The 27,538-nt window shown below is 29.6% G+C and overlaps 3 protein-coding genes across 16 annotated transcripts; 2 read left to right on the forward strand and 1 right to left on the reverse strand.

Moving 5' to 3' along the window:
- Positions 1 to 716: 716 nt before the first annotated feature.
- Positions 717 to 3,626, reverse strand: LOC107947318 (probable polygalacturonase). Its single transcript, XM_016881939.2, has 5 exons — positions 3,467 to 3,626; positions 2,988 to 3,326; positions 1,853 to 1,973; positions 1,532 to 1,777; positions 717 to 1,447 (listed from the first exon to the last, which is right to left on the reverse strand). Exons 1-5 carry the CDS (start codon positions 3,488 to 3,490, stop codon positions 753 to 755), a joined length of 1,425 nt encoding a protein of 474 aa, XP_016737428.1. The 5' UTR covers positions 3,491 to 3,626; the 3' UTR covers positions 717 to 752.
- Positions 3,627 to 7,928: 4,302 nt separating this feature from the next.
- LOC107947686 (beta-carotene 3-hydroxylase, chloroplastic) lies at positions 7,929 to 10,399 on the forward strand. Its single transcript, XM_041107642.1, has 7 exons — positions 7,929 to 8,556; positions 8,653 to 8,712; positions 8,797 to 8,868; positions 8,946 to 9,080; positions 9,274 to 9,399; positions 9,925 to 9,981; positions 10,074 to 10,399. Exons 1-7 carry the CDS (start codon positions 8,170 to 8,172, stop codon positions 10,149 to 10,151), a joined length of 915 nt encoding a protein of 304 aa, XP_040963576.1. The 5' UTR covers positions 7,929 to 8,169; the 3' UTR covers positions 10,152 to 10,399.
- A 10,822-nt stretch (positions 10,400 to 21,221) lies between these two features.
- On the forward strand, positions 21,222 to 26,474 carry LOC107947315 (shikimate kinase 1, chloroplastic). Of its 14 annotated transcripts, none has more exons than XM_041107649.1 (13): positions 21,222 to 21,486; positions 21,576 to 21,741; positions 22,179 to 22,233; positions 22,390 to 22,618; positions 23,210 to 23,268; positions 23,510 to 23,564; positions 23,654 to 23,726; positions 24,480 to 24,567; positions 25,331 to 25,413; positions 25,516 to 25,648; positions 25,736 to 25,814; positions 26,066 to 26,130; positions 26,209 to 26,474. In XM_041107649.1, exons 4-13 carry the CDS (start codon positions 22,399 to 22,401, stop codon positions 26,269 to 26,271), a joined length of 918 nt encoding a protein of 305 aa, XP_040963583.1. In that variant the 5' UTR covers positions 21,222 to 21,486; positions 21,576 to 21,741; positions 22,179 to 22,233; positions 22,390 to 22,398; the 3' UTR covers positions 26,272 to 26,474. The 14 variants fall into 14 exon arrangements, with proteins under 14 accessions (XP_040963583.1, XP_016737419.1, XP_016737421.1 ...); XM_016881930.2 differs by lacking the exon at positions 21,576 to 21,741 and adding an exon at positions 23,812 to 23,860 and having other exon boundaries at positions 22,381 to 22,618; positions 24,499 to 24,567; XM_016881932.2 differs by lacking the exon at positions 21,576 to 21,741 and adding an exon at positions 23,812 to 23,860 and having other exon boundaries at positions 24,499 to 24,567.
- The last annotated feature ends 1,064 nt before the right edge of the window (positions 26,475 to 27,538 follow it).

The raw sequence follows: 27,538 nt of genomic DNA on the forward strand, positions 1-27,538 counted from the left end.
ATTTTTAGTGAGATCAAAGTATAATTTTACATTTACTAATTTAAAATTTTAAAAATTTTATAAACTAAAATAGATCTATTTTAGGAGGGCCGAGGCCCCTGCCAGCCTCCTAAATTCGCCCATGAATGAATATTAATGAATTTAGAATAAAATATTACTTAAAAATAAAAATATAATTTAAGACTTAATACACGACATTTCGGAAGCACTTATATGAAAATTAACTTTTATTTAATCATTTTAAAAGATTTGGCTTCTATTAAAATGTTTATTTTAAAAAATTTGATTTTTATACAAATAATCGTAAAAAAATGGTGCGAAATATGACATCTATCTAATTTTAATCAAAGTAATAAAAAAACAGAATTTTTAGATTTAAATCTATAAATATATTATTTCATTTAGAGCAGGGGCTGAGCTGTCCGTGAGCCTAGTTGATCTGGATTCCGGACTCATACAATGTGTTAATATAATAATATTCATTTTATAGCTTGGACTTAGCCCAGGTCGATTTACGGGCAGAAATCTTGGACCAAATAAAATTAGAAGAATTTGAGCTAGGCTTACCGGCCCATATGTTTAACTCACACTATATTCTATACCTAAAGCTTAAAAAAACACTATCAACCCTTTTCCTAAGCACCTAATATATGAACTGAAACGTTCCTAGAACTGATCACAATCGGAAAAGTTTTATAATATTAGCTGCACTTGAATAAGATTAATTTCAAACTATAAAATAGATAAAATTATTAAAAGTTGCCGCTGATCGAACAAGTTTTTAACTGGACATCTTCAATGGGCAGTCTATCCTTAGGGAAGGGACAATCAATTTCCTTTCGAGGCAACAAGTTACATGGTTCAGGGCTCACACGATTGGCAACTCCTTGAACATCACTGCAGTTCCATTGCACCCCCTTTGGCTTTGCAGCCAATTTGATATTGACATTGGAAATGCAAATATCCGTGAATGGATGCTTTCCGATTCCATCCAGTTGTGCCGATTGGGTGACGTTATCGGCCACAATGTCTCTATAATTGATCCCTTTGATCACAGGGAACGCGTTTTGGTCGAACTCCGCATCCGGATGCGAGCCGTAGTCACCCGTCATCCAAAACACATACTTCATCGTATTCAACGTCATGTTCCTAACGTAAACGTCTTTGACGTAAGCTCCTCTTCCCACCCCAGTTTTGATCCTCACACCAGATTCTGTATTGATCGCCGTTACGTCCTCGACTCTTACATCTTCAATCCCGCCAGACATCTCGCTCCCGAGAGCAATGGTGGCACTGCTCGGGGAAATGCAAGCGAACCTTCTGATCACTAGTTGTTTGGTCGGCATGTTGAATTTGATCCCATATTCATCCCAGCCACTTTTAACAGCGATGCAATCGTCTCCAGAGACGACGAAACTGTCTTCGATTCGCGTATTCGTGCACGAATCTGAAACAAAAAACATACACCGTCAAAACATCATATCAACTATGACAGACATGTTGTACCTGCGAATCCAAAAACAAAACAAACCTGGGTCTATTCCATCAGTGTTGGGAGAATCAACCGGTGCAAAAACCGTTAAGTGTTGGATTATTATATCACTGCTGTATATGGGATGAACGTTCCATGATGGGGAGTTAACCAACGTTAGATTCGATATCTGGACATGTTTCGAGTACATGATCTCGATCATGTAAGGTCTGGTTACAGTCATTTTATTGTCCCTGAACAATTTCCACCAATATGAACCTTGGCCATCGATGGTGCCGTTGTTACCTTGTGTAACAAGCCATATAATTAATCCCCCCACTTGATTAAAAGCTTGAGAAGCTAAATGTGTTTTTGGGTTACCTGTAATGACAACATCAGTGAGGTTGGTGCCAAAAATAAGGCTGCTGAGCCTTCCACTAGGGGCATCCCTTCCCCTACCGTATGAAGGCAAAAGCGCAACAGGCGGCCACTCCGATTCATCCTGTTTGTTATTTTCAAAGATTAGTTTAAGCAAGCATCAAGCAGGATTAATGATTATCACCATCACATTGCTTTTAAACAAGATCAAACTAGATTATGTATCTCCTTCAAAGTTATTCAATTTCTTATCAAGAAAAAGTGAAGGTGATAATGTTTTATCATGCTATGTTGGTTAATATACAAATAATTTTTTTATATATTTATTAAATTAAATAAAACTTTTTTTTATTCACAAAGCGCCTTTAAAAAAATATCATCTTACATAGGTTTTTTTGTTATTCAAAAATAAAACATTATATAAAATTAAAAATTAATCAAAAAATAAATGATAAAATTGGGTTTGATTCAAATATTTACAGTTTTTAACATATGTATAGCAAATTCAACAAGATCAAACCAAATTTCTGGTCCTTGAAAATTTGGTAGTTTGTTGACCCACACACACTCTTTTGATGCCATGTTCGGTAGCAGTGGCCTAAAATGTTTTGACTAACGGAAGAGGCCGATAATTTTATGACCTAACTGAAATCAAAACCAGAAATTATAGAATTATAAAATCATCAAGAAGTAGATGGTATTTCTAAACCTGAAAGTGGCAAATTTCGCCAAAGCAAACAACTAAAAAAACTTAGTTTCACTAAATATCCTCAAATTTTAGCTCAGATTCTAAGTTAGTCTTAAATTTCAAAATGTTTAATTAAGTGCTAAAAGTACTAATCAAGTCTTACTGTCAACCTAAATATTAGCTTAGACATTAAATGATTATTTAAATTTGACATAAAATATATTTAAAACAAATACGCGTATACTTATTGTATTGAGTAATTAGATCTAACAAATTAAAAAAAATCAAATCCAAACTATCCTTACGTACAAATATGTTTATAATTTGAATTCACAAATTTTAAATACGAAGCTTACTTCAAATGGTTTAAAGTTTAGTAGCCACGCTTGCAATTAAATCAGCAAAGTATTGAGATGAGTGAGCGAGATATTCAAGGCTCAAAAATGGTACCTGAGATCCAAGAATAACAGCATCTTTATGTACAAAAAGCGTAAAATGGCTGGTCAGATTAAAGCTTCCTGTTAGCCATTTCCCTGGCGGCACAATAAGCTGTGCACCACCGTCCGGCGCCACTTGGCTTAGATTCATAATCGCAGCTTCGAACGCCTTCGTGTTAGATGTTTTACCATCGCCGATCCCGCCAAAATCAGTCAATACCGCGCTATGTTTGCGGCAATTCAGCGCCGGAAACGTGATGGTGCTCGTCGCAAGCCCCACTGCTCGAAATTCTGCTACATTCGGTCTCAGTAATTCCAATAAAAATATAGCCGAGATCAGTGTCTCAAACACCTAATCAAATCAACGAACAGGTTTCAGTTTCTTTGTCGCATTTTATCGATCACCATCAAAGTTGAATAATAGAACATCAATATTTTCAAGAAAGGAAAAAGATAAATTAAAGAAGTGCAAATTGCAAAGAAATACATTACCTGAGATTTTCTTGAAAACTCCATGTTGAGATGTGAGCTCTATTGTGAGAATCAATTTGTAACGTTCATTGGAATAAAAAGGACGAGGCCTACATTTGCGTGCCTAAGCGAATCTCTTTTAGGTAAATTTTACCGGTAGTCACTCAAGCATTAATATTTTCTTTCTCGCCTAATGATGAAAAATTATAAATGGTCATCTAATTATTTGATTTGTTTTTTTTGGTCACCAAACTATTTGAATTTTTTTTGCTCACCAGTCATTAAATTACAAATGAGAAAATAATTTGGTAGCTTTTAAAATTGACATAATAACAACATTAACCCTCAACAATTAAAAAATGTGTCAATTCAGTCTTGATTTCAAAAAAAATTAGCCCTCAATATTTACATATTGTATAATTTAAGGGTTAATTTTGTAGTTTTACTTTTATTTGTAATATTAAGGGTTAATTTTAAAAGAATAAAAAAATATGAAAATTATCATCCTGAATTTTTGGGTGTTTCAATTTTTGGTAAATTTCCGATCAAATTTAGTAGATACATTTTTTAGCTCTTTAGGTGAAAGTGTCACAAATAAAAGCAAAGTTGAAAAAAAATAGATTACACAATGTGTAAGCATTGAGGGTTAAACTTTTAATATCAAAACTAAATTGACGCAATATATAAATGTTGAGGGTTAAAGTTGCTATTATGCTAATTTTGAAAGCTTCCATCTCATCTTCCCATTAGTTAACAATTTGTGACCAAAAAAAAATCAAATAGTTTGATGACTATTTTGTAATTTTTCATAGTTGGATCAAAAAGGAAACATGCTAATAATTGGATGGCTATCTGTGAAGTTTACCCTTTTAGTTACTATTTTTTCAATGGACGGTAATTTTATGCTTACATGGTTTAATTCAATTCAATGGTGGATTCAAAAAATATGACTTAGGGGACAAGGACGAAGTCAAAAAAAAATTGGAGGACAAAATTAAATTATATATTTTTATGATAGTAAAAATATAATTTTGATATTTTAATAGCTTATATCTTTATAATTTGTAGAGGATTAAATCAAATTTTAATCATTTTGAGGGGTAAAAGTACAATTTTATCATTACTAATTTAAAATTTTATAAATTATAAATGACCTAAATAAAAAAATTCTATTTTATGGGGTTGCGGCCCCTGTCAGCCCCCTGAATCCGCCCCTGATTCAATTACTAGTCTTTTACTGCATGTACAGTAGTAGACTTAGTATATACTTTTTGATTGAATTGGTCCAAGTCTTTATGCTTTTTGAATTTTAAAATTTCAGTTTTGACGCAATTGACAATCATTAGTCCATTAATTGGTGAGTAATGAAATAATAAGCTGACATGATATATATAATAAAATGTTTGTCACATCAAATTTTAGAAATAATAAAATTTAAATTAATAAATTTAATAGTTATCGTTTAGTATAAATTAAAAATTAAAAATACAATAACTAAAAATGATAAATCTATAACTTTGATAAAGTAGAATTTAACCTTCTTTTTTATCTAAAATTGTATTGCTAGTTTTTAATTTGATTTTGCATTTAATGTTAGGCCACTGAATAATATTCCGTCACCTCATTGGTGAAAAAAAAGAGTTGAAGATTAATAAATAAATATCTCTAAATTTATTTAAATGTAATTAAAAAATTAATTATAATGATTCAAAATTTCTTATAAATGTGATTTTTAAATTTTATTTCTCATATTTTTATTATAAAAAAATAGTAACAAAGCATGTTTTATGTTTCCACTATTGAAAATTTTTATTATTATATTTATCAAACATGTTTTAAAATTTTTTAAAATTCGAAAATAAAAATTATTTTTTAAAATGAAAATATAAATATAAAATATTTTCAAAAATCAAACAAAGCTGATTTCATTTTTTTCTAAAGATTTTATACAACCTTCAAATTTTAGACCATTAATAGTTGTTGATATTAAAAGATGAAAAATAAATATATAACAAATTTAAGAATATTCATGTATAACTCCTTCAATATTTTTTTTATTTTATTGAAGAGTTGTATTATTTATATTAATATATTCCAACACATAACCTATTTTACTTAAGAGTCAGATTTAGTAAATTACTAGTTGATCAATTTTAACGGTCCCTCTGATTTAATAAAATAATTTATTAAAAATCATAAATATAAAAAAATAAAAATAAAATTTTAAATTATCCCAATTAATTTTTTATCTAACCTAATTCAAACAACCATTGAAAAATTCATCGGCTGAAAAAAAAAACCCGAGTCCAGCAAACAACTTGTTGAATGCAGACAGGACCCTAACCGGACCGAAGACAAGCTGAGCCAACAAGTTGAGCTCAAGCTTGGTCTAAAAAAAAGTGTTAGCAGTATAACGTGATCCAAAGGGAATCTGTGGGTGGAAGAACCTACGGCCAGGTGGTCGACTCAACGGCTAAAAGGAGAAAGCGTGTTTTAATAATACCCAATAAACGAATCCCACGTGGAAACCACAACATCTCCAAAAAGGTACTGATAGATAGGCAACTGTACTTCTGACTACGTGGCATGACAGTTAAGACAAAGTTCAATTCAGGTTGTGCGGTCAATTATTTTTTTAAAGGCTACCATTTGATTGGTTTAACAGAAATGGTCCCCACTTCTCTTACCTGCCTGCTTAACCTTCCATTCAGAAAACACTTTTAAGTAAAGGGTAAATTCACTAGTTGGGCATCCAACTTTTGGGACACCTAAATGAAATCCTTGCAAATTCATCACTCAACTTTTAAGCCGTTTTCATTTTAGTCATCTAAGCGTTAAATCTTTAACAGCTATTAATTATACATGCCACATTATATTTACACTTTTATTTTTGTCACTAAAATATATATTTTTTAAGTATCGATCGAAGGTAAAAATAATAGAAATTAAAATAATACATTAAAATTTTGTTAAATTATACTTATTACATAGCCGAAAATTCTATTTCTTAATATTAAAATTTTTAATTTTAAAATATCAAAATAAATTAAATAAATTTTTGAAAAGGATTTTATCCCTTGATAATGTCGACCGATTTGTTACTATAATATTGAAATTAATTAATTTAATCTCTTCTAAATTTTAAAGTTAATTTTATTCTATATTTCTAGATTATCCTTGATGAAATCAAATCAATTAGCTCATATTTAATAATAGTCTATGAAATTAAATTTCTTTTGATTATATGGTCTCGAATCTTCAATACTAAGCTAAAAACAAATAAAAAATTATTGCAATTAATTAAATTAATTGCTTGTTCTTCGTTCAGGTAAAGAAGTAATGAATTTTTTTTTCTAGATTTTGCTCTGCAAGTAAGATAAAATTAAATAATTAAATTAATTGCAAAGATTGTTTCTTTGCTTTTTAGCTTAGCATAGAAGATTCAAAATCATATAATTAAAAGAAATTTTGTAGAAAATTATTAAATATGAATTATTTAACTTTATTTTTGTTTGGAAACATAAAATAATTTTTTAAATTTTATAAAAAGATTAAATTAATTAATTAAGTTAATTTCAATATTATAGTAACAAATCGACTAACACTGTCAAGGGATACATTTTTTAATAATTTATTTAATCGGTTTTGATGTTTAGAAATTTAAATTTTCAATCTTGAAAAAAAAATAGAACTTTTGGCAAGGGGATAAACAAGTATAGTTTAACCAATTTTAATGTATTATTTTTAGTTTCACCCGCTTTTCCACTTTAATCCTTAATTTTTTTGGTCCTAATAAATACTTTAAAAAATGATATTTTTAGGGTGACTAAAACGAAAATGATCTAGAAGTTGGGTGACCAAAATGAAAGTATAAACATGATATAGTTTCCGATTCAATCAATTCAACCACTTTGTTCGGACTAGCATACCAATCGATTCTCAATCCAAATTATTTGTCATGTTTCAAGAACACTGGTCACACCATCAAATCTTAACGAAATCCAAATCCAAAAATCAAAATGAATCTAGTTGCCAAATTCAAGTAGCAAAGTGTAAAAACATATATAAGTACTAAAGTAGACCAAACTGTCAAGTTTAATGACAAAAAAATATATTAACCCTATATTTTATATTAAATTTTGACTCAATTAGGTCCAACATATTAACACCTCTATCGAAGCCAGATGAATCGAGAACTTAGAAATATACTAACCCAAACAAAGATTGGATCCATCTTTAAATCAACAATTTTAATTATTTAATTATTTATTAGATTGATAATCTAACTAAAGACGTGAGTTGAATTGCCATACAAAAAGTTATTGAGGGTTGAAAATTAATCATTTTATAATAAGTAATATGAGTTTATAAGTTAACATATACTCCACGTGTTACCTTTAGAGTGGAATTATACTATCATAGTGGTAATGACCAATATGATAGGAAAAATGAAGAAAACAATTTTTTACCCTTTTTAAGCTTTATTGTTTGAACTTTAAAAAATATATATGCGATGACGAGGAAGCGGGTGTTTTAATTCCATAAACTTCCCCAATACCCAAAAATCACACACAAAGTTGTGGTCTTCGTGCACTTAACCTTTCCGTCTATAAAAGACCCAAAACCTCTACCCTCTCCGCACCGACCCATCTCTCTTCTCCTTCATCTCCTCCGCCGGAGCTTAATTGCTTCGCCGTTTTTTATCTTCTCGCAGTTCATTTCCCATGGCGGCCGGCTTATCCGCTGCCGTACCCCTTAAAACTTTCCGTTCATTTCATCCCTCACCCAAGCCAAGGCTAGTTTTCAACCCTCTACTTCGCCTCCCACAGCTAACACACGGTGCTCGAAAGGAGACAAGGCTTTCCATTTGTTTCGTGTTGGAGGAACAAAAACATGTTGAACCCCTGACCGTAGTGAATCTCGTAGAAGAAGGATCTGGTTCCGAGGATTTTGGGAACAAACAGATCTTAATACCTCCACATGTGGCGGAGAAATTAGCTAGAAAAAAATCCGAAAGGTTCACTTACTTGGTCGCTGCTGTCATGTCTAGTTTCGGTATCACTTCCATGGCTATCATGGCTGTTTATTATAGATTTTCATGGCAAATGGAGGTCCATTTTCTTCTCCCTTTTTCCTCTCTTTTTTATTTTTAATACCACGATCAAATTACTGAACAAGGTTGTTTCATGTTTTTTTTTTTTGGTAAGGGAGGAGAAGTGCCCCTGTCTGAAATGTTCGGCACATTTGCCCTATCTGTTGGCGCCGCCGTAAGTTCAATGTCTTCCATTTTTTTCTGTAATAAACCTTTTATTTCATTGCTTGAAAAAAAAAGGGTTTCATTTGGTTTTCAGGTAGGCATGGAGTTTTGGGCTAGGTGGGCACATCGAGCTCTCTGGCATGCTTCCTTATGGCATATGCATGAGGTAAACAGAATCCGACCCGACCCGACCATCAAAAAGCAATATAAATGAAATACTAAATTAGGGTTTTTATTGGGCAGTCTCACCATCGACCAAGAGAAGGTCCGTTCGAACTAAACGACGTTTTCGCCATTATAAACGCCGTTCCAGCTATAGCCCTTCTGTCTTACGGTTTCTTCAACAAAGGACTTGTACCTGGTCTATGTTTTGGTGCTGTAAGTTTGTTTGTGTTTTTTTTGGTCTTTAATTATTACTTTTTTTCATTATCGTAATCTTTCTGAATCTTTCATGTTTATATTATTCCTTGATTAACGGTTTACTTCCTGATTAAAATAGCTTGGGATTAGCAAACTGTTTTTTGTCTGCATGTTTATTATTCAGTAAAAAAAGACTATAATACCCTTTCAGGGTCTTGGGATTACTGTGTTTGGAATGGCTTACATGTTCGTCCACGATGGTCTCGTGCATAAGAGATTCCCGGTGGGACCTATTGCCAACGTGCCTTATTTCAGAAAAGTTGCGGCGGCTCACCAGGTTAATTAACATGCACCACATTTATTTAAAAAAGTTCAATTTTAATTTTTTTTCTATTTTAAAAGTTGATTTGACAGTAACAATAAAATTTTTCTATTAAATTTAAATTCAATATAAAATTATTTTTTAGTTATATGGTTGTTATGATGTGAGTAAATTTTTAGGCTAAATTACATTAGTCGTTACTTAGTTATAGTTTTTTTGTCGCTCAACTATAATTAGAAAATGGTTATCTAACTATTAGTATTTTTTATTTTTAGTCATCCAACTATAAAAAGTTACAAAATAATTACTTAATTATTTAATTTTATCTTTTTTGGTCACTCAACTATATTGATTTTTGAGTGTTTCTATTTTTACATTAGCCAGCTAGTGACCACAAAAAATTTTTTGAATAGTTAAGTGACTATTTTGTAAAATTTAAATTTAAAAAAAAACACAATTTTATATGTATATACATATTTTAACTTTTAAAAATTAAATAAATAAGTTTATTTATTTGGGTTTTTATTTGGCGTTTTTCAGCTCCATCATTCAGAAAAATTCCAAGGTGTCCCATATGGGCTGTTTCTAGGACCTAAGGTAACCTATTACCTAAAGCTTTAATTTTAATAAATAATAAAAAAAGTTTGCTCTTTTTTTTTTGAATTTAATTATATGATCATGTGCAACAGGAACTAGAGGAAGTGGGTGGACTTGAAGAATTGGAGAAAGAGATCAATAGAAGAATAAAATCTAGCAAGAGTTTATGAATCATATGATGGAATTATTATAATTATAATTCCACTGTTTTAAAAGGGGCTCTCTCTCTCTCTCTCTTTAACTAATTATATTAGTGTAGAGAAAAAAATATTTTGTCATTATCATAAAATGGAAAATAGCTTTGTTTTTATCATTGTTGTTTTTCCTATTATACCCTACTAGGAGGGGCCCATGTATAAATATATATGTACAATTTTCTTTTTCTTTTGCAATCAAATAACTATATATATTGTACATATATACCATTTTTCCACTAAAAGTAATTCCTTAGAAAAACAATTATTTGTAAAATCTTTTTATTGACAAAATTAGTACTCTTGCTAATTAGATTTAGTTTTATTGTTTTTTTTTAAGTTGTAACTGATTAACTAACTATTTCAACCACCCCTTCCTAGTCTATCTTAAAATATAATATTTTAATTTAGTTCATTTTAAACACTTAAATGAATGGATAACTGCATCTTTGGTCTCTTCTAGAAAATTAATGATTTAATTTAAATCATTTTTCACACCAATTAATGATTCATTCTCCATAGTAAAATCTTGATTTCAAATTTTTGAATTAAATAACTTAACTAATTAACTATCTCACACATGTAAAAGTACTACGGAGGCTTTTGTACTAAGAGTTGAATTACATTTTGCCCGCTCTACTTTAAAAAATGACAAATTTGTTCATGTGCATTAGATCAAATACCAAACTGGTCCTTCTATTAAAAATTAGTTCTTGTATATCAGAATGAAGCACACATTCTGGTTATTCTATCAGTCATACTAGTTTTTAACAATACAAATGGATGTAATTTTTAACAGAAAGGATCAATGTGCTTTTTAATTTGACGTATAAAGATTAATTTACTCATTTATTAAATAGATGAGATAAAATACAATCTAACTCTTAATACAAAAACTTCCACAACACCTTTATCCCCACACAAAATTTCAAAATAGTGTTGACCTACATTAGTACTCAAAATCTCTTTGTCAACACATTCAAGGCTTGATTTGCAATATTATTGTATTTCATTTAGTGGGAAATAAAAGCCATTGATGATAATAATTATGAAATTAAAATTGACCCAAATCCAACATGTTACTAGAGAAAAAAATTGGATCGCTGACTATTTGGTCAAATTGAGCTTAGAAGGAAAAACAAGCCTCCAAATCTATGACAATTGTCCTTATAATGCCTTAATAGCTCTGAATCAAAATAAAGCTAAGAGAGTTTTAGAAGAAACTAATTTGATATAATTTCTGCATTATTATTTTCACACAAAAAAGAAGGTATATGTGAGCATGGCAAGCCTTATCATAGAATGGTTTATTGATTATATTTTATCAATGGTTTTACATAACTTTATTTTCTTTTTTCAACATAAATTAATTTCATTATAGATTCTTATAATATATGTTCTTTTTAATAGGATATTTAAAATTACACATAGCCTCAACCCGATCATTAAATAGGAGGATAATACGCTTCAGTGCAGTCGAACCTACGTCTTCTCACATTGACAATAATATCAATACCAATCGAGCTAAGACTTAATCAACCATTTATAACGTCGTTAAATTACTAATAATATATACTTTGTCAACCAAACTAAACGGTTCGTTTGGATTAATATTTTATCTTTTATCTTTTTATCTTTTACTCCCTAATTTCCAATGTGTTGAATTGATTTGATGAGTTGTCGAGTTTGGCTTGGTTAGAGCCAAAAGATATTGGGAAAGGAAGTTAACTTTTTTTAATTATCTAATTAATAGCATTATAGTCGAATTAATATAAATTAATCCATGGGCTTAGAAAGTATTAACTTCACCTAACTCTTGTTATGTTTTTTATTATACTTATCTTCCCTCCTTGTATTAACTTGATTGACATAGTACAAGAAGATGTGAGTTCGAGTGCTTTGAAACGTATTATCCTCCTATTTATAAGTTGAGAAAGAATTATAAATAAATTTAAATATTGTGTAAAAAAATAGATATCATAACCTATAATGAAATTATTTTAAAAAAATTATTTTGAAAATTTATAAGCTTAAATTATTTTAATTGGCCAAAGCTAAGCCCACAGACTTTATTATTATTTGGAGTAATCATAGTGAAGCCAAAATAGAAATCAATAACTTTTTAATTTAATATATTATCATTGGAAAATATTTAATTTTTCAAAAAGGTGGTTAATCACATCGCCATTATGTATTTTATGTCTTTGACCAAACTGTTAAACTATTAGTTATGTATCTAATTTTATTTTCTTATACATTAGAAAAAGACAAGTAAAGAAGAATTGTCCATATTTGCAGTCAATAGTAAATAGTTCTAATTTATTTGTCCTGAATTTTAACTTTTGTCACTGAGAATTCATATTTTCTTTTTTAATAGAAAGGAAAGGGAAAGTTTTTAGATATTGTGTGTCTTTAGATACTATAATCAATTGAAGGTATGGATCCGATCTAAAAATGAAAAGGAAAAGGGAGATACTCTCTCTTTTTTTTGTTTGTAGCCTTTTGGCGACATGGCCGAGCGGTAAGGCGGGGGACTGCAAATCCCTTATTCCCTAGTTCAAATCCGGGTGTTTCCTGATCAACAAAAAACTCGAAATCCTAACGTCTCCTAACATCTAGGATTCAAGGAAAAACTAAAGTAGTGGAAGGGAATTAGTAAATCTTGATATGGGGCCCTTACTAATGGAGTGGCTACTAGAAAAGGGTCGGCCTCTCTAATTAAGCTATTAGCTAAAGTTAATTTCTCATCATTTTTTTTACTTACCCCTAACTTCATAATTACCTACATTTGCTTAATTTTTGCATAAAATTTTATGTAATATAATTATTTTTTACTATAACTTTTCAAGGATTGTGCTTTTATCGTTTTCCCATAAAATTTAGTAATGTTAACAAATATTAATTTTTTTATCTATTTTAGAATAATTTAATAAACAATACAAAATTAAAGATTAAAAGATACTAAAACTTAAATGGAAGACTGAATTGATTGTTTTGTAAAGTTGGAGGACTGAAAAAATTATTATACCTTTATTTTATTTAAAATTATTTGTATATATATAAGTTCATTTAAATTATATAAACTTATTCATTTAAATCAACATGTCATTAACGATATTAACGATAAACAAACACGTTTAAATAAAGCAATAATCAAAAATAAATATTAATAATTATATTACGAATAAAAAATTTTAAAAAAATAATTATATAATAATCGAACTAAATAAATTTTAAATTAATAAATAAGAGATTAAAACTATTACTTTTGTATTTTTTGTATTTTTCAAATTTATTTTACGCGTTATATGTTCGGGGTTTATGATTGTCTCTCGCAACAATATCATGTCGGGTTTAAACATGAATCCCTCATTGAAATTGTACCGAACACTTGTCGGTTATTAACTATTTTACGTTATTATTATTTTTTGGTATTTAACTGTTCTTAAACCATATATGAAACTACAGAGAAAAGGTAAGCTTGTTTTTATCTTTATTGTATGATGAAAAATCTCATGCAGATGGTATGAGAGAGAGAACGTTGATCCTTGAGGAATTAGAGAAACAGGCCGGCCATAAACAAGACAACTCGACGACAAGACTGATAAACCTAATTTGTCCAAAATTAGAGTCCAAACGTAAAACTTATTATTGCCAAAAGAAAAAAAGGAAGTGATAGCTAGTGGGCGGTGACACGACTGCACCGGCATTGGTCATGATTTTCTTCTTGAAACCTGCTTTCATTTCATGGGCGACGTGTAAACTCAGCAGCGCACCGGCCGATCTCCGACTTAGAGGACCCCCCTCCAAAGCTAAATAATGCAGAGAAACGTAAGCATAGTGGCCTTTGCACTCAACTTTGTAACCACAAAATACATTTTTAATTTATTTACTATGGATTAATTGCACTACAACTTCTGAATTTTATATTTTAAAATAATTTAGTACTAATATTTTATTTAAAATATTAATATTATATTAATCAAGTTCTTTTATGGGCATAGTCATTACTTTAGCCGGTGCCAGCTTAAAATTAATGTGGAATGTATTTAAATTATATGGGTTAAATTGTAAACATGTTTATATATATATTGTTTAATTTTGATCCAATACGTGTTTTAAAAGAAGAAAATATATACCCTTCTAATTCCTAAATTTTAGTAACATAACCCTTCTTTTTCATTTGTCATATCTAAATTATCTACGAGGTAAGTACACACATGTAAAATTGAGTTCAGTTCGATTCAAATTATTTTATTGAATTTTTCGAACCATCTATAATAATTAAGCTTGGCTCAATTTGGTTCTCGGTCTTTTTATACCGATTTTGGGTTTTTTTTTGGACGATATAGGTTTTGTTTTACAATTTTTGGACATTATTTGGTAAAATTTTATATTTTAAAAAAAATTAAGTAAATAAAAAAATTATAACTCTTGTAAATACTATTTTTCAAAAAGTAATTATGTACATAATATTTTTAAGTTATTTTTACTATTTCAAATACAAAATATTTAATTTTTCCATAATAAAAATGATAACTAATTATGAATTAAATAAAAATAAAATTCCGTTGTATTCAAGCAACCTCAATTTTTAACTTATTAAATAAAAAATTGTTCAAACACCACATTTCGAATGGGTTTTTGATTTTTTTTTCTAACCCCACACACATATTAACAATTTAATCCATATGTTTTAAATACGCTTCACAACATATCTTAACATTTAACACTTAATTTGATCGCTAGGTTAAGGAAATCACATAACTGGTACAAAATTACTTTTTTAAAATCTCGATTAAAACATTTTAAAATTTATGGATTAAATTATAAAGTCCTAATAATAAACTAAGGACATTTAGTAAAATTAGCCCTTAAATAAATCTGCGCTGTGTTTTTGCATAACCAAAATGCCCATTAAAATTAAACAAGTTATTGGAAAACATACCACGTCGTTTAAGTCATTAATAATGGTGGAAACCTAAAAGGTCAACAAAGAAAAAAAAAAAGCCATCTTTTGGGATTGGCATTTAAAATATACTATATGATATTGGATGGCTAAAGTCCAATGTCGAAGTTTGCAATTATATGATAATATATATGTCGATCGACTGACCATTTGATATTGACTATAACCTAAAACTCCAAACCAATAATGGATATTTGTAGGTCTATGTTGTGTGACATGCATAATTGAGTTTGACACTGAGTTGATTCGTTGAACATTTCAATTTCATCCTTAATGTTGTTAGTACTGTAAGTTTATAATTGTAGATAAATCAGATGTTATTATTTTAGTAAAATTAAATTATATGTATTGACAGGGGTGAAGCTAGAAAATATTTTTGAGGTCGGAATTAAATTGTATGTCTTTATGAGAATTAGAATGCAATTTCTTTATTTTAATAGTTTACGTGTTTTATATTTTCTTAAAGGATTAAATAAAAATTTTATCATTTTTTGGGGTCAATGTGTACTTTATATATACTAACTTAAAATTTTATAAATTATAAATAATCAAAAATAAAAATTTCTTATTTTAGGGAGGTCAAAGCCCCTACTAGACACCCCCAGCCACCCTTATTTATTGATATTGTTGGTTAAAGTGGAGGCATTCGGTCTTTAAATATTCAGGTTCGAGTCTCACCATTTGTAATTGCGATGTGTGGGTCTTAAGTCTTAATATGTCTGTATGTCATTGATGGATTCTGTTCTGTTCTTTCCATTGTACTTTGTATTTGTTTGAATTCGTGTTATAGTCAAAGTTTTCGGAATCGAACTAGTGGTCAAGTCGGCCAAATCACCAGCTTGATTGGTTCAATTCTTCGTCTGATTTGATTGAATAAATTATTAAAAAAACATAAATATTAAAAATTAGAAAAAAAATCGATTCGGTCAATCTAATCAATTTAACTATCTGACCTCTTATTTCGGATTAATATCCCAACTACTCAAATCTAATTCTAAAAACAATAATTATAGTTGATGGAATATATATTTATGGTTATAAGTCAACTGTGATAACGAAACTTAAAAAAAAGTTAAAATGACGCTATAGTTTAATTCACTCATAGCATATTAATATATACATTATCAGCAAAATAATATGATATATTAGGAAACAAATTATAGAAGTATATGCTTTCATTAATCTAAAAATATTATTTTTTAGATTAAATATCAAATAATTTATGAAATTTAATTTAATGCGTAGCATATATAAACTTTAATTTAATAAAAGTATGTATGTACAATTCTAATTTAGATTCAATTACACATAATTTATAAATTCTATGTGTTGGCTTGATGGTAAGGGTGTTCATTGTTCCAGGTGTGGCCTAAGTTTGAATTGCATTAGTTGCGTTACTGTTATGGCTTTACCCTCCTAATGAGATTTAGATTTTGAATTCCAGATTTATGTTTAAAACAATTAATCATCCATTGTTTTTTTTTATTTCATCAGTGAAGATGTGTCATGTCGTTGTTCACTAACAATGCATTAAATATCCACTTATATATGAATTACATCTGAATCAAAATTTACTCATTAAATATATATCAAAACATATCTACCTAATTAGGAATAAAATATCAATGTTTTTGGAACCAGATCGATAGTTGAACTGGTCAAACCATAAGTTTTCGGTCTAACTCGTCCGACCAGTCCGTCTGATTCAAATAAATTACTAAAAATTCATAAATAAAAACATATTATAGAATTCGGTTCAAACTCCACTTTAATCGATATTTAAACTCAATTCTATCAATTCATACTAATTCACAGATAAACTGATATTTTACCAAAATATCCCTAACTAAAGCACTGATTTATAAACATATATACACTTTTTGTTGATGAAGGTGGCTTTAGATAATTGGCTAGCACATATATGTATATGTATAACGAAGTTGGGCTGTTGAAAGTGGAGTTTTCCCACCGCCCTACCGAACACCTCACCCTCCCACTAAAGTGGGGGATGTTTTGGACCCATTTTCTATCAATCGGTCTCCCATTTTTCTGCCGATTTTTTTGCTTTTTTTCTTTTTAGTAAAGTCCACTATGACTTACTTTTAAATAAAAAAAAGTTGGATAAAACTTGAAACTAGCAAATTCATTGTTGCAAATGTCCCAATCTTGAAAATGACTTTTATTGTTGCGTTTTATGCAAGTCATTTGGTGAATGCATGTTTTGTTTCTACAAATAAGGGAGTTCTTTCCAACTTAAAATATTTGGTGAAACTGACTTTTTCTAATTAATCATGACATTAATATCTTATGTTAATTATACATAATTTTGATTGGTATAACAATAAATTTAGCATTTGATGTTTACATATTTTGTCATTTTGTCTTTAATTCTAAAAATTCGACAATTTTAGTCTTAACATCTACACAAATGTCGCAAGATAAAATTGTTAAATTAGGACCAAGTTGATATAATGTTTAAATTTTAGGGGCTAAATTGTTATTATGCCAACTAAAATCATGTACAGTTGATTGAAAATATTAACTCATGACTAATTATGATTATTTGTTCACTTTTGAAATTGACAGGGATTAAATTACTTTGATTTTTTTTTAAAGAATCAATTTGCTCAATTTCGAATTTGAAATATATTTAATTGCTAATCCTAACTTTCACGTTGTTATAAGTTTTTAGGTGGGATAGCATAAAAGAACAAGGGTTGCTATATATAATATAGCTCGCACCTTAAAGATTGATGCCCGGTTGTTATAACCTTTCACCTTTCTAATATAAATTGTTTTAAAGAAGGAAGATCACTTTTATAATTTTCTAACTGAGTTAATGTCCGGTTGACTTGTGACATCAATTTAGTCATGAATGTTATTAATACTATAGATTAAAAAGTATATATTAAAATAAATATATTTTATATTATAAAATATATTTAAAATAATGAAAATAACCAACATAACCAATTTATATTTTATAAAATATAAATATATTTGAAATAATTAACAAATATTAAACATTTAGTCAGTTAAGTTTGTTAGTTTGATTATCAAATTCAATAATATATAATTGACTAACATGATCAAATTAACTGATCCTAAAACTAATTTAACTGACTTATACTCTTCCCTATCGCTCCATACAAATCAAAACATACCACTACATACAACTTTGAAGTTCATATCCTACCGGGCAATTGATATGGAAAGATTGATTTTATTTAAAATTTTACTTATTTAATTATTAAATGTTTTTTGTCGATACAATTTTAATTTTTTTTTAGTGTTACAATTACAATCATAATTCTAATTATTACATCTATATTGATGGGGAAATACTAAATCATCAAAAAACCGTGAAAGCACGACCAATATTCTTTCTCTCCTAATAAACACAAGTTGACAATCATGACAAATAGCAAGTGATACAATTTATCCTATCAACACAAAATCAATCACAATAAAACACAAACAATAAGATAAACAAGACATGTACCTTTTAAGTAGAAAACTACTTTAAAGTGAAAGGATAAAGACCACAAGACTTGAAAGCATATTCAAAAGTTCAACTATATTCAAAGTTCTTGCTATAAGATTACAATATAAAATCACTACGAATAGCATATAAATGGATTAATGGGTCTTTTTACTCAACTAACCCCAAAAAATAAATATTTACAAGAATGATCCAACTTCAAAAATAATGACAGGAATGACCTGAAAGGAACAGCGTCGGGCGGTACTGGCACCCAACTCAATCACTTGCCAATAATTATCCCATAATTGATTTGGGGATTAAAAAAAATTTGGTGCCGGCGGTGCAGTCACCTGCCCCAGTATGCATATTTTTTGTGTACTTTTTCAAAAATATAGGCATTTTTCAGTCCAAAAAAATATTTTTTTTATTAGGTGATGGCGTGCAAGTGGTGACACTGTCAAAAATAAAATTAAATTTTTTCGGTACTTTTTGGCGTCAACCAGGTAAAATTTTTTGATTCCATGTTTCTAGTGGCCGACACTCTAGTAATTTTTTTATGTATTTTTTGGCGTCGACACAGTGGTGGTTGGCACCCCTGTTCAAAATTTTTATTTTTTTTGATCCCATGTTTCTTGTGGCCGGTATTGGAGCAAAAAAATAATTTTTTTTGGTGTTAGCCTTTCCCATGCCGACACCGGTTATTTTGTGCATAAAATATTTTTTGGTGCCGACCTTCCATCTTTCAACACCTGTGTTTGAAAAAAAAATATCTTTTTGGGTGTTGACAATCTCGTTGCCGGCACCCAAGCAGGCTATATATTGAATTTTTCTATTTTTTGGTTGAAATTTTTTTTCTTTAACAGTTCAAGAGAAAAAAAAATAGAGTCATAAGAGTGACACTTGAATATTTATTTAGGATTATAGTTCGTATTTATAAAGAATAACAATATTTGATATAATATTAGCTTTTTAAATTTTTTTTTATATTTTTAAAAACATTACATCACATCTTCTTTAATTATTCTCGATTCTATATCAGTTCAGCTGTAGATAAATTTTACGAACTTATGAACAATATTTTTTTTCTAATTTAAAAAGAATTCCTTTCTTTTTTATCATAATAATATTTACATTAAAAATTATTTACCTCTAATATTGTAGGTTTTTTATTATACAAAATTTACCTAACTTATTTCATAATTTATGAAAATTCTTCAGATACAATAATATTAATTAAATTTGGATCAATCAAATTACAAAGTTGTTTCCTTAATAGATAAGTGAATATTTGGTACATTAGTAGTGTACTTTATTTATTCTGCAATCAACCTTAAAAAATTGACATGCGTATCTTTTTTTTAAACATCTATTTTTAATATTTTATTATATCCCTATAAAATATTTATCAACCCTTTAACCTTATTTGTAAAGTTTAAAAACTTTACTGTAGTGTATCAAACATTTTCCCTAATAAATATTTAAAAAATATATAAATGAGACACATGCGTATCTCTTAACTCTATTTTTGGAGTTAAAAAATTCAATCATATATCAAATAAGTATTCCCTCTTATTAAAAATGCAAAGGGTAAAGTGAGGTTTTTCCACATACAATACAACTCATGACTCGGTGTGTATTCGGTCTATTTAATTTTTTTATATCGAAAATTAAATAAATTAAATTATCTATGTAAATTGAATAAACCAATTCAATTTAGGAAGCAAAAATCAAGCCAAACCAAAAATTTTCCATTCAATTTATTAAAATTTTAGAAGTTTTTTTAATGATGTTTGAGTTGTCCAGAAAAAAAAAATTTGTAATTGATATTTTTATTTCCTTTAAATTTTCACCTTAGTCTTTTTTTCAATCTTAAATTTAATTCTTTTAGGTTTTTTTTATCATATCACTTTTAAATTTAATCTGAATACTTGAAAGTCTTAGCTTTTATTTTTTTGGTATTTAGCTTATATATTAAATGATAAAATAAAATAAAATAAAATAATCATTTCAATCTGGATTTTAAAATTTAATGGATATTTGGTTTTAAAAATTTTAATGCATTTTGGTTTTCAAGAGTAATGAGTTTTAATGAATATTTATGTTTAAGGTCTAATTTTGGATCTGGAAATGAGTTATGACCTTATGGGTTTAATAATTAAAATTTTAATCGTTTAAAATATTAAAACTGAAAATTGATAGAATTAACCAATTAAATCACATTTTAAAATATATCTAATAATTTTTTGGTTCGGTTCACTTGGGTTTAAATATTTTTTGCACGTTCCTCCTCGACAATCAAAATTAATTATTACGATATATAAATATAGATGAACATCACCTGTATTTGATCAGACTGACTCGAATTTGCAAACGAAAATTGCGATTAGATTAGGACTTTGGGCTATTGCAGCAACATTCATATTTTGGGTCAATCTGTCACTTCCTTGAAGCAACTTCAGCCCATTAGACCCGCAATTTAGGGCCCAAAGACTTAAAGAATTATTGAATTATCAAATCAGTCCCTCGAGTTTTGCACTCGTTTCTTTCCCGCCAAAACTACTAGACGGTAGACAGCATACATCAGCCGTGGCAGCGCACCAAGGCATATTAACCCCACGCGTCGAACCCCCTTTGGCAAAAATGCCACCGTACTTTGCTCTCTACTCACTGATTTGTTCCGCCCCAGTTATTTTTAACCCTCTTGTCTCTTTCATCTGTACTTTTTCTCTGATTTTCTTTATTTCCAGACAGCATATATTTCTTTTTTAGTTACTACCATCTCTTTTGGGCTTTCTAGTTTTGGCAAATTCTAAAGGAGCGGTGGAGATTCGTTTCCCCTTTTTAACTTTCTTGACAAGGTTTGTACTTTCATCTTTATCTCTTGGTGATTTGGCTGGTGATGTTTCTCTCCGTTATTTGGATCTGATGTTGATTTTATGTTTTAAAGTGCTTTGTTTTCAGTTTTTTTTTTTGGTGAAGTAGAGCACATAATTTCAGCATTGCATGCAACTTCAATCTGAATTTAGGGTTTTTATTATGAACCGAACCCGTTTTGCAAAGATTTAAAACTATGGGATCTGCAAGTTATCTGAAATAGTCTTCATTTCTCTTGGGTATGCTATATATCTTTTCCATTTTTGTTTTCTCTATTTACCCGTTGAAGCTTCGCATGTTAACACTGAATGGAAAGCTATGTACCAAATTTTTATATGCTTATAGTATAACCTAGAACGTTGACCCTTTGCTTATCATACAGTCACTATGAGTTCATGACCAACTTGAACTAGTTCATTTAAGTGTCCATCTCTGTTTAATTAGGCTAGGATGCCGGATAGTTTTGTTGGTGTGTTATTTAAGTTCAATCTATTGCTTCTTTTTAAGAGGTTCTTTGGTTGAGCTGCTAAATAGAGGTGTATATAAAATTTGTTTTCAGTTTCCATTCTTCAGTCTCTCCTTTAAAATGCATCAATGTCAATAAAAAAGCAAATTGCATTTATTAAAATGTTACATAAATAGACTGATAAAAGAGCCTTTACCGCTTAATACACAGAGTCAGAGAGCAAAGCCCTTCACAAAATTCATTTTCTCTTTATTAATTATCCAAGGTAAGTTCATAAGTTTTCCTTGAAATCCTATTGTTAAATTTTAATTAGCTTTATTATTAACTAATTTCTGCATAAAATTTCTCTTGAATTAAACAGTAAAAGAAAAACTGAGAATATTTATTTTTTTGAAAATTCTATTGAATCGAGGGCGGTTAGGGGCTGAGAATGGAGGCTGGAGTTGCATGCAAGTTGAATTATCCGACATGGATTGAGTCAGAAAGGTTTGGGAGGAACTCGACTGGTTCTTTGCGGTTCAGTCGGATAGCAAAGCAAGAACACAAGGCCCGGCTGGTTGTTTCGGCGCACTTTCCGGTTCTGACATCTTCTAATCGGTTTAGATCGGTCTCTTTCGAGGTTTCCTGCTCTTCCTCTAAGAACTTTTCAGGTACTTAAATGGAAAAAAAAAATTAATATGCCAGTTTTATGATTATTGTAATGTCATTTATCATATTTTATACAATTGATTCAATTATTCAAGTCCTGTCTGTTTCTAAATCTATTTCAAGTTCTCTTAAATGGGCCAAATAAGGTATCATATTGGAATAAAAGAATAACAACATTTTAAAAGAAAATAGACAGGAAAGAAATTATGGATACCTTTGCAAACGACACTATAAATTTACTATTGAACTGGTAGTAAAGTCCATTTTTTTTTTTATGTACAGATTATGATGCAAGGTTTTATTTGTAATACTTGGAGCATAGATCAGAATTCATTTTGTTTCTGCTTTCTGTCAAATGTAAATCTCCTTTCATGTTCTCGCTTTTCTGCTAAGTTGTACTGTTTAATCTTTCTTGGATTTCATGTTGTTTTAACATAGGATGAAACTAGCATGTTATGTTGATATTGAGATTATCCAAAGTGAGAGCAGTACAACTCAGATCCTAGGTGGCTAAATTGTTCTAGAGAATTTTAAATTTTACCACACATATGATTGACCCCTATGATGTTATGTTTTAAAATGTTATTTCACAGCTTCAACAATTGAAACTGGTAGCGTTCATGCACCTTATGATGAAGCTTTAGTGTTAAAGGTATGATAAAATTCCCTGTAATTATTTCAAAAAATTTAGTTATAAATTATAATATGGTGATTAGATACCTCTTTTTATTTTTTAATCTTTTATCTCTTCCATTTAGTGTTTTGGCTTCTATTTCTGGTAATATATATAGTTTTTAGTTAAGGCCTCAACCACTGAGAACGGAAGCTAACTTGTGCTGCATCTGAGATTTGTTCTGCCACTGTATCTTACATGATGTGAATAAAATTTGCAGAATAAGTCACTAGAGGTTGAGCCATATTTAAATGGGCACAGTATATATCTTGTTGGTCAGTTTCTTTTGTCCAAGTTCTTTAAGTTTATATTGTCAAAGATTTACTTTCTTTGGTATCTAAACTTTATGAACATGAATGTGCAGGATTGATGGGTTCTGGAAAAACTACAGTGGGAAAAATTCTGTCTAACGTACTCAGTTATTCATTTTGTGACAGGTTTGTACTGTGAATTGTTTGTTCGTTGTGAGTCCTATAGTTGCAGTCTTCTGATGCTTTGATACCAAAATTGATGTGGTTTAAGGGGGAAATGCACCAGTGAATCAATAAAAGAATTTGGTCTGAACAAAAAGGTAAGGAAGAAGCTAGAACTCCAGAAAACTTAGGGTTTAAAAAAACCTTTAGTTTCTTTATATTATTTCAAAGAAAAATAATAAGAATAATGATTACGTCTATAAAGCCTACAACTTATTTATATAGGCTTTCTTCCTTGCAAGTGAAGTTATTAGGCCCTAGGTTTAAATCGTAAATATAACTAATAACCCTAGCCGTCTATCTAATACATGAAATAAATATTATAATATAAATAGAAGGTCCTTCATCATCTTCATTCTCCAACAAGATACTGGAAAGAAGAAAAATAACATGCAGAAGCTATGGAAACATTCCTCATGAGTTTACTAGTTCTTCTTTATGGCATATTGTCCTCTATAGTTTGTAGGTTGGAATTAGTGGTCTTGGTCACAAGAGCTAATGATGGGTGATCATGCATTAATTGAATTATTTAGGCATTGGTATGCTCAGATTAGACCCCACTGTCCATGGACTTGGTCTATTTTTGATACATTAGTTGTCTTGCTTGAATATTAGAAGTGGTATTTCTTCGTTGATGTCTACCAATTACCAATGTAAGACTGCTAAATGGGCTTTTTAATCTGTGTTTCAAGAATATCTTTATTCTACAATTTTCAGTGACGTGTTAATAGAGCAGGAGGTGAATGGAATGTCTGTAGCCGAAGTATTTAAGCTTCATGGTGAGAGATTCTTCAGAAAGAAGGAGGTAAGCTAGCAAACTCTCTCTCTGTATGCACATATTCTTTCATTTCTTCAGTGTATCTTACTTGAATCATTACTTATGTTGATGGTCATGTAGAAAGTAAGTAATCGATTTCCTAAAATTATATTTTTGGCATTATGCCTTTTATTTTAATTTTTTTTTGTTGAGTTGGTTTGAGCCTTTTACTTATTTATTTTTAAGTTTATTTTAATGTCTTCTTTAGCTAAAACTGAGTGTAGATACAAGGGTTAATGTCTGCCTTTATGTGCTATGGTCGAAGATTGTAAACCAGTATTAATCTCACTTAAGTAGGATGTGTGCTGCTGGTCATATGCAGAATTGGATGACATGAGTTTTCAGCCCTTTTTTTTCTTTTTTTAACATGTTGGAAGTATGAAATTAGCTTATTATGTCAATAGAAACCTTTGAAATTAGCTTATTATGTCAATAGAAACCTTTCTATTAAGCCATTTGCGAAAGAATATTATTGCAGACATGTGAATTTGACCAACATTCAGAAGTTGGTTTTGGCTGAGTTTCACTAATATAAAGGGGAGGCCACTGTAAGCTGGAGATAGCAAATTTCCAAAAGAAAAGCTTTAGACAAGTTGCTAACTGATTTTAGTCTCTATCATCACTTATTCTAGGACCATTGTTTATGATTGCATGTAGGACCAATTCGGTCATCATACTTCTTGTCATTATAATATATTGCGCATTTTTCCAATTGAACTGAATCTTTTATATTCTTCTTCTTGACTACAAGACTGAGGTATTGCAGAGGCTCTCTTCAAAGAAACAGCTTGTTGTTTCTACTGGCGGAGGTGCAGTTGTATGGGATGTGAACTGGTAAACAGGAATTTAATTAGTTTAGATACTTCTCTCTCCATCGGTTCGGTTTTCTGTTGCGTAAACTATAACAATCTGAAACCCTTTTATTTGGTTTATCAGGGATTATATGCAAAAGAAGGGGGTTGTTGTCTGGTTAGATGTACCTTTGGAAGCCTTGGCACAGAGGATTGCTGCAGTAGGTACTCATTCTCGTCCCCTTTTGCATTATGAACATGGCGATCCCTATACAAAGGTAGTCTGTTGCTGATTTTATTTTCTTTCCTTGTGTGGACTTGGTTTACATGGTCTAGCAAGTTTTTGACGTTCTGACCCTTTACAGGCTTTAAAACGGCTGTCTTACCTTTTGGAACTGAGGGGTAAAAATTATGCTAAAGCAAATGCCCGGGTTTCATTGAAAGGTATGAGACTATGTTATGTTTAGACGAGATCGTGTGAAGTCTCTGTTAGCTGGTTAATTGAAATGCATCAATGCTCATTTACCTTCAGCTTGTTTACATTCTTCAAAGATATGAGATACCATGTGATGTCATTGTCTTTCCTTCTTTACTTCTTTTTCCGCCATATTCTCCTTGTATCTTCACTTGTTGCTGCGGTGTTTACGTTTAGCTCTGGATGATTTTTGTTTAAACTAGTGTTCCAAAAAATTCAGAAATTGCAGGCAAACTAGGTTATAGAGATGTATCAGATCTTACTCCAACAGAGATTGCAATCGAGGTCTTTTCTTTCTCTTTGTCCTATATTTTCTCTTATCCGATTAGAATGTTTGGCTAAATGGTATCACTGTATTGTTAGGCATTGCAACAAATTGAAGGGTATCTAAAGGAGGAAGGTGGCATGGTCATTGCTGGATTATAGTTTTGAAAAAGCTATAGATATGGTGATTGAATTTCGTTTTATTTGTGGCATAGCATGTCAAAATTGACCAGTTTTTTTTTCCATCTCTGCACCGGTGTAGTTTGTTTCCACAACTAAGTTGTGTAACTCACAATGTATTGTCACTAAATATCATGAACATGATGCACTTGTATATGTTTGCCTAATTCATTTTTGTTTTAGTATTTTTCATGTTCATTGTACGATCTATGTTTGGGGTTTATGATTGTTCTTTCCAACTTTTTGTCTTTTAAGGTTTGTATTTTCAGTGAGACATGTTATTTCGAGATTTAAATCGGTGATGGCGAAATTGGTAGACCTTAGGGACTTAATTGGATTAGATACTAGAGATGAAGTTTAAGAAGTCTTGTTTCAGACTTTCAGCTCTGTAATAATATCCGCTATGAATTTTTATATTGAAGTTTTTTTTTTATTTGCCAATTTGATAATTATTTTTCCTTTAAGTCTTCAACATTTTAAAAAATAGTTGAATAATATTTTTACAGAAAATATTAATTAAAACATGCATGTGACGGTAATAAATAATTTTAAAATTTTAAAAAAAGAATTTGAAAATTAAAAACTATATTCATGAAATTCGGAGGAAAAAAAACTACATGTGGATTGTTATATTGTCATGTTTAAAAATTTAATGGTTAGTAAATATTTTCGTTAAAAAATAATAATTTAAATTTTTTTGAAAGGTTAATGGTCAAATAATATTTTTTTTAAAATGTTAAAGATTAAATTTAACTTTAAAAAATAATGAGTCAAATTGATAAAATATATAAACGTTATACTCTTCAAATCTTATGTGCAAGGATTGAACCTTTAATCTTTTGGTTGTGAATTTTAATCTTTACATTTTTTTTGAGCTAGTCAATTTTAATCGTTTTTTTTCTGAAATTTGAAATTTCAGTACTAAAACCATAATGATAATTAATTCCATTTGGTGAAGTTTTGCTATTAGTCTAGTAAGTTGTGGGTTTAGCTCCTGTTCTCTAATTTCTAACTTTTAGTCTCTATATTTTTTAAAATTTGAAATTTTAACTATAACTCAAGTCTCAAATGATAGTCACTAAATATATTAAGTAAAATAATGTGATTTTTATCTAAGTGTTATGTGAAAATAGTAAACTGACATGTTTACCGTAAAAGATTTTAAAAATAATAGAAATTGAAAATGACCAAATTAAAGTAAAAAGACTAAGGTCTAGTTCTCCATTGTTGTTGCGGTTGAAAAGTGGTT

Source organism: Gossypium hirsutum, chromosome D12 (genome assembly GCF_007990345.1).
Source record: "Gossypium hirsutum isolate 1008001.06 chromosome D12, Gossypium_hirsutum_v2.1, whole genome shotgun sequence".
Classification (NCBI taxonomy): Eukaryota; Viridiplantae; Streptophyta; class Magnoliopsida; order Malvales; family Malvaceae; genus Gossypium; species Gossypium hirsutum.

Coding starts and splice junctions, on each gene's coding strand:
- LOC107947318 (XM_016881939.2), bottom strand. CDS start 3,490: ATGGAGTTTTCAAGAAAATCTCAG. Junction 3,327..3,466: donor AGTTTTCAAGAAAATCTCAG/GTAATGTATTTC, acceptor TGATTTGATTAG/GTGTTTGAGACACTGATCTC. Junction 1,778..1,852: donor CACTGATGTTGTCATTACAG/GTAACCCAAAAA, acceptor TTGTTACACAAG/GTAACAACGGCACCATCGAT.
- LOC107947686 (XM_041107642.1), top strand. CDS start 8,170: ATGGCGGCCGGCTTATCCGCTGCCGTACCCCTTAAAACTTTCCGTTCA. Junction 8,557..8,652: donor GATTTTCATGGCAAATGGAG/GTCCATTTTCTT, acceptor TTTTTTGGTAAG/GGAGGAGAAGTGCCCCTGTC. Junction 8,869..8,945: donor CCTTATGGCATATGCATGAG/GTAAACAGAATC, acceptor TTTATTGGGCAG/TCTCACCATCGACCAAGAGA.
- LOC107947315 (XM_016881930.2), top strand. CDS start 22,399: ATGGAGGCTGGAGTTGCATGCAAGTTGAATTATCCGACATGGATTGAG. Junction 23,565..23,653: donor GCACAGTATATATCTTGTTG/GTCAGTTTCTTT, acceptor ATGAATGTGCAG/GATTGATGGGTTCTGGAAAA. Junction 23,861..24,498: donor AATTTGGTCTGAACAAAAAG/GTAAGGAAGAAG, acceptor TTAATAGAGCAG/GAGGTGAATGGAATGTCTGT.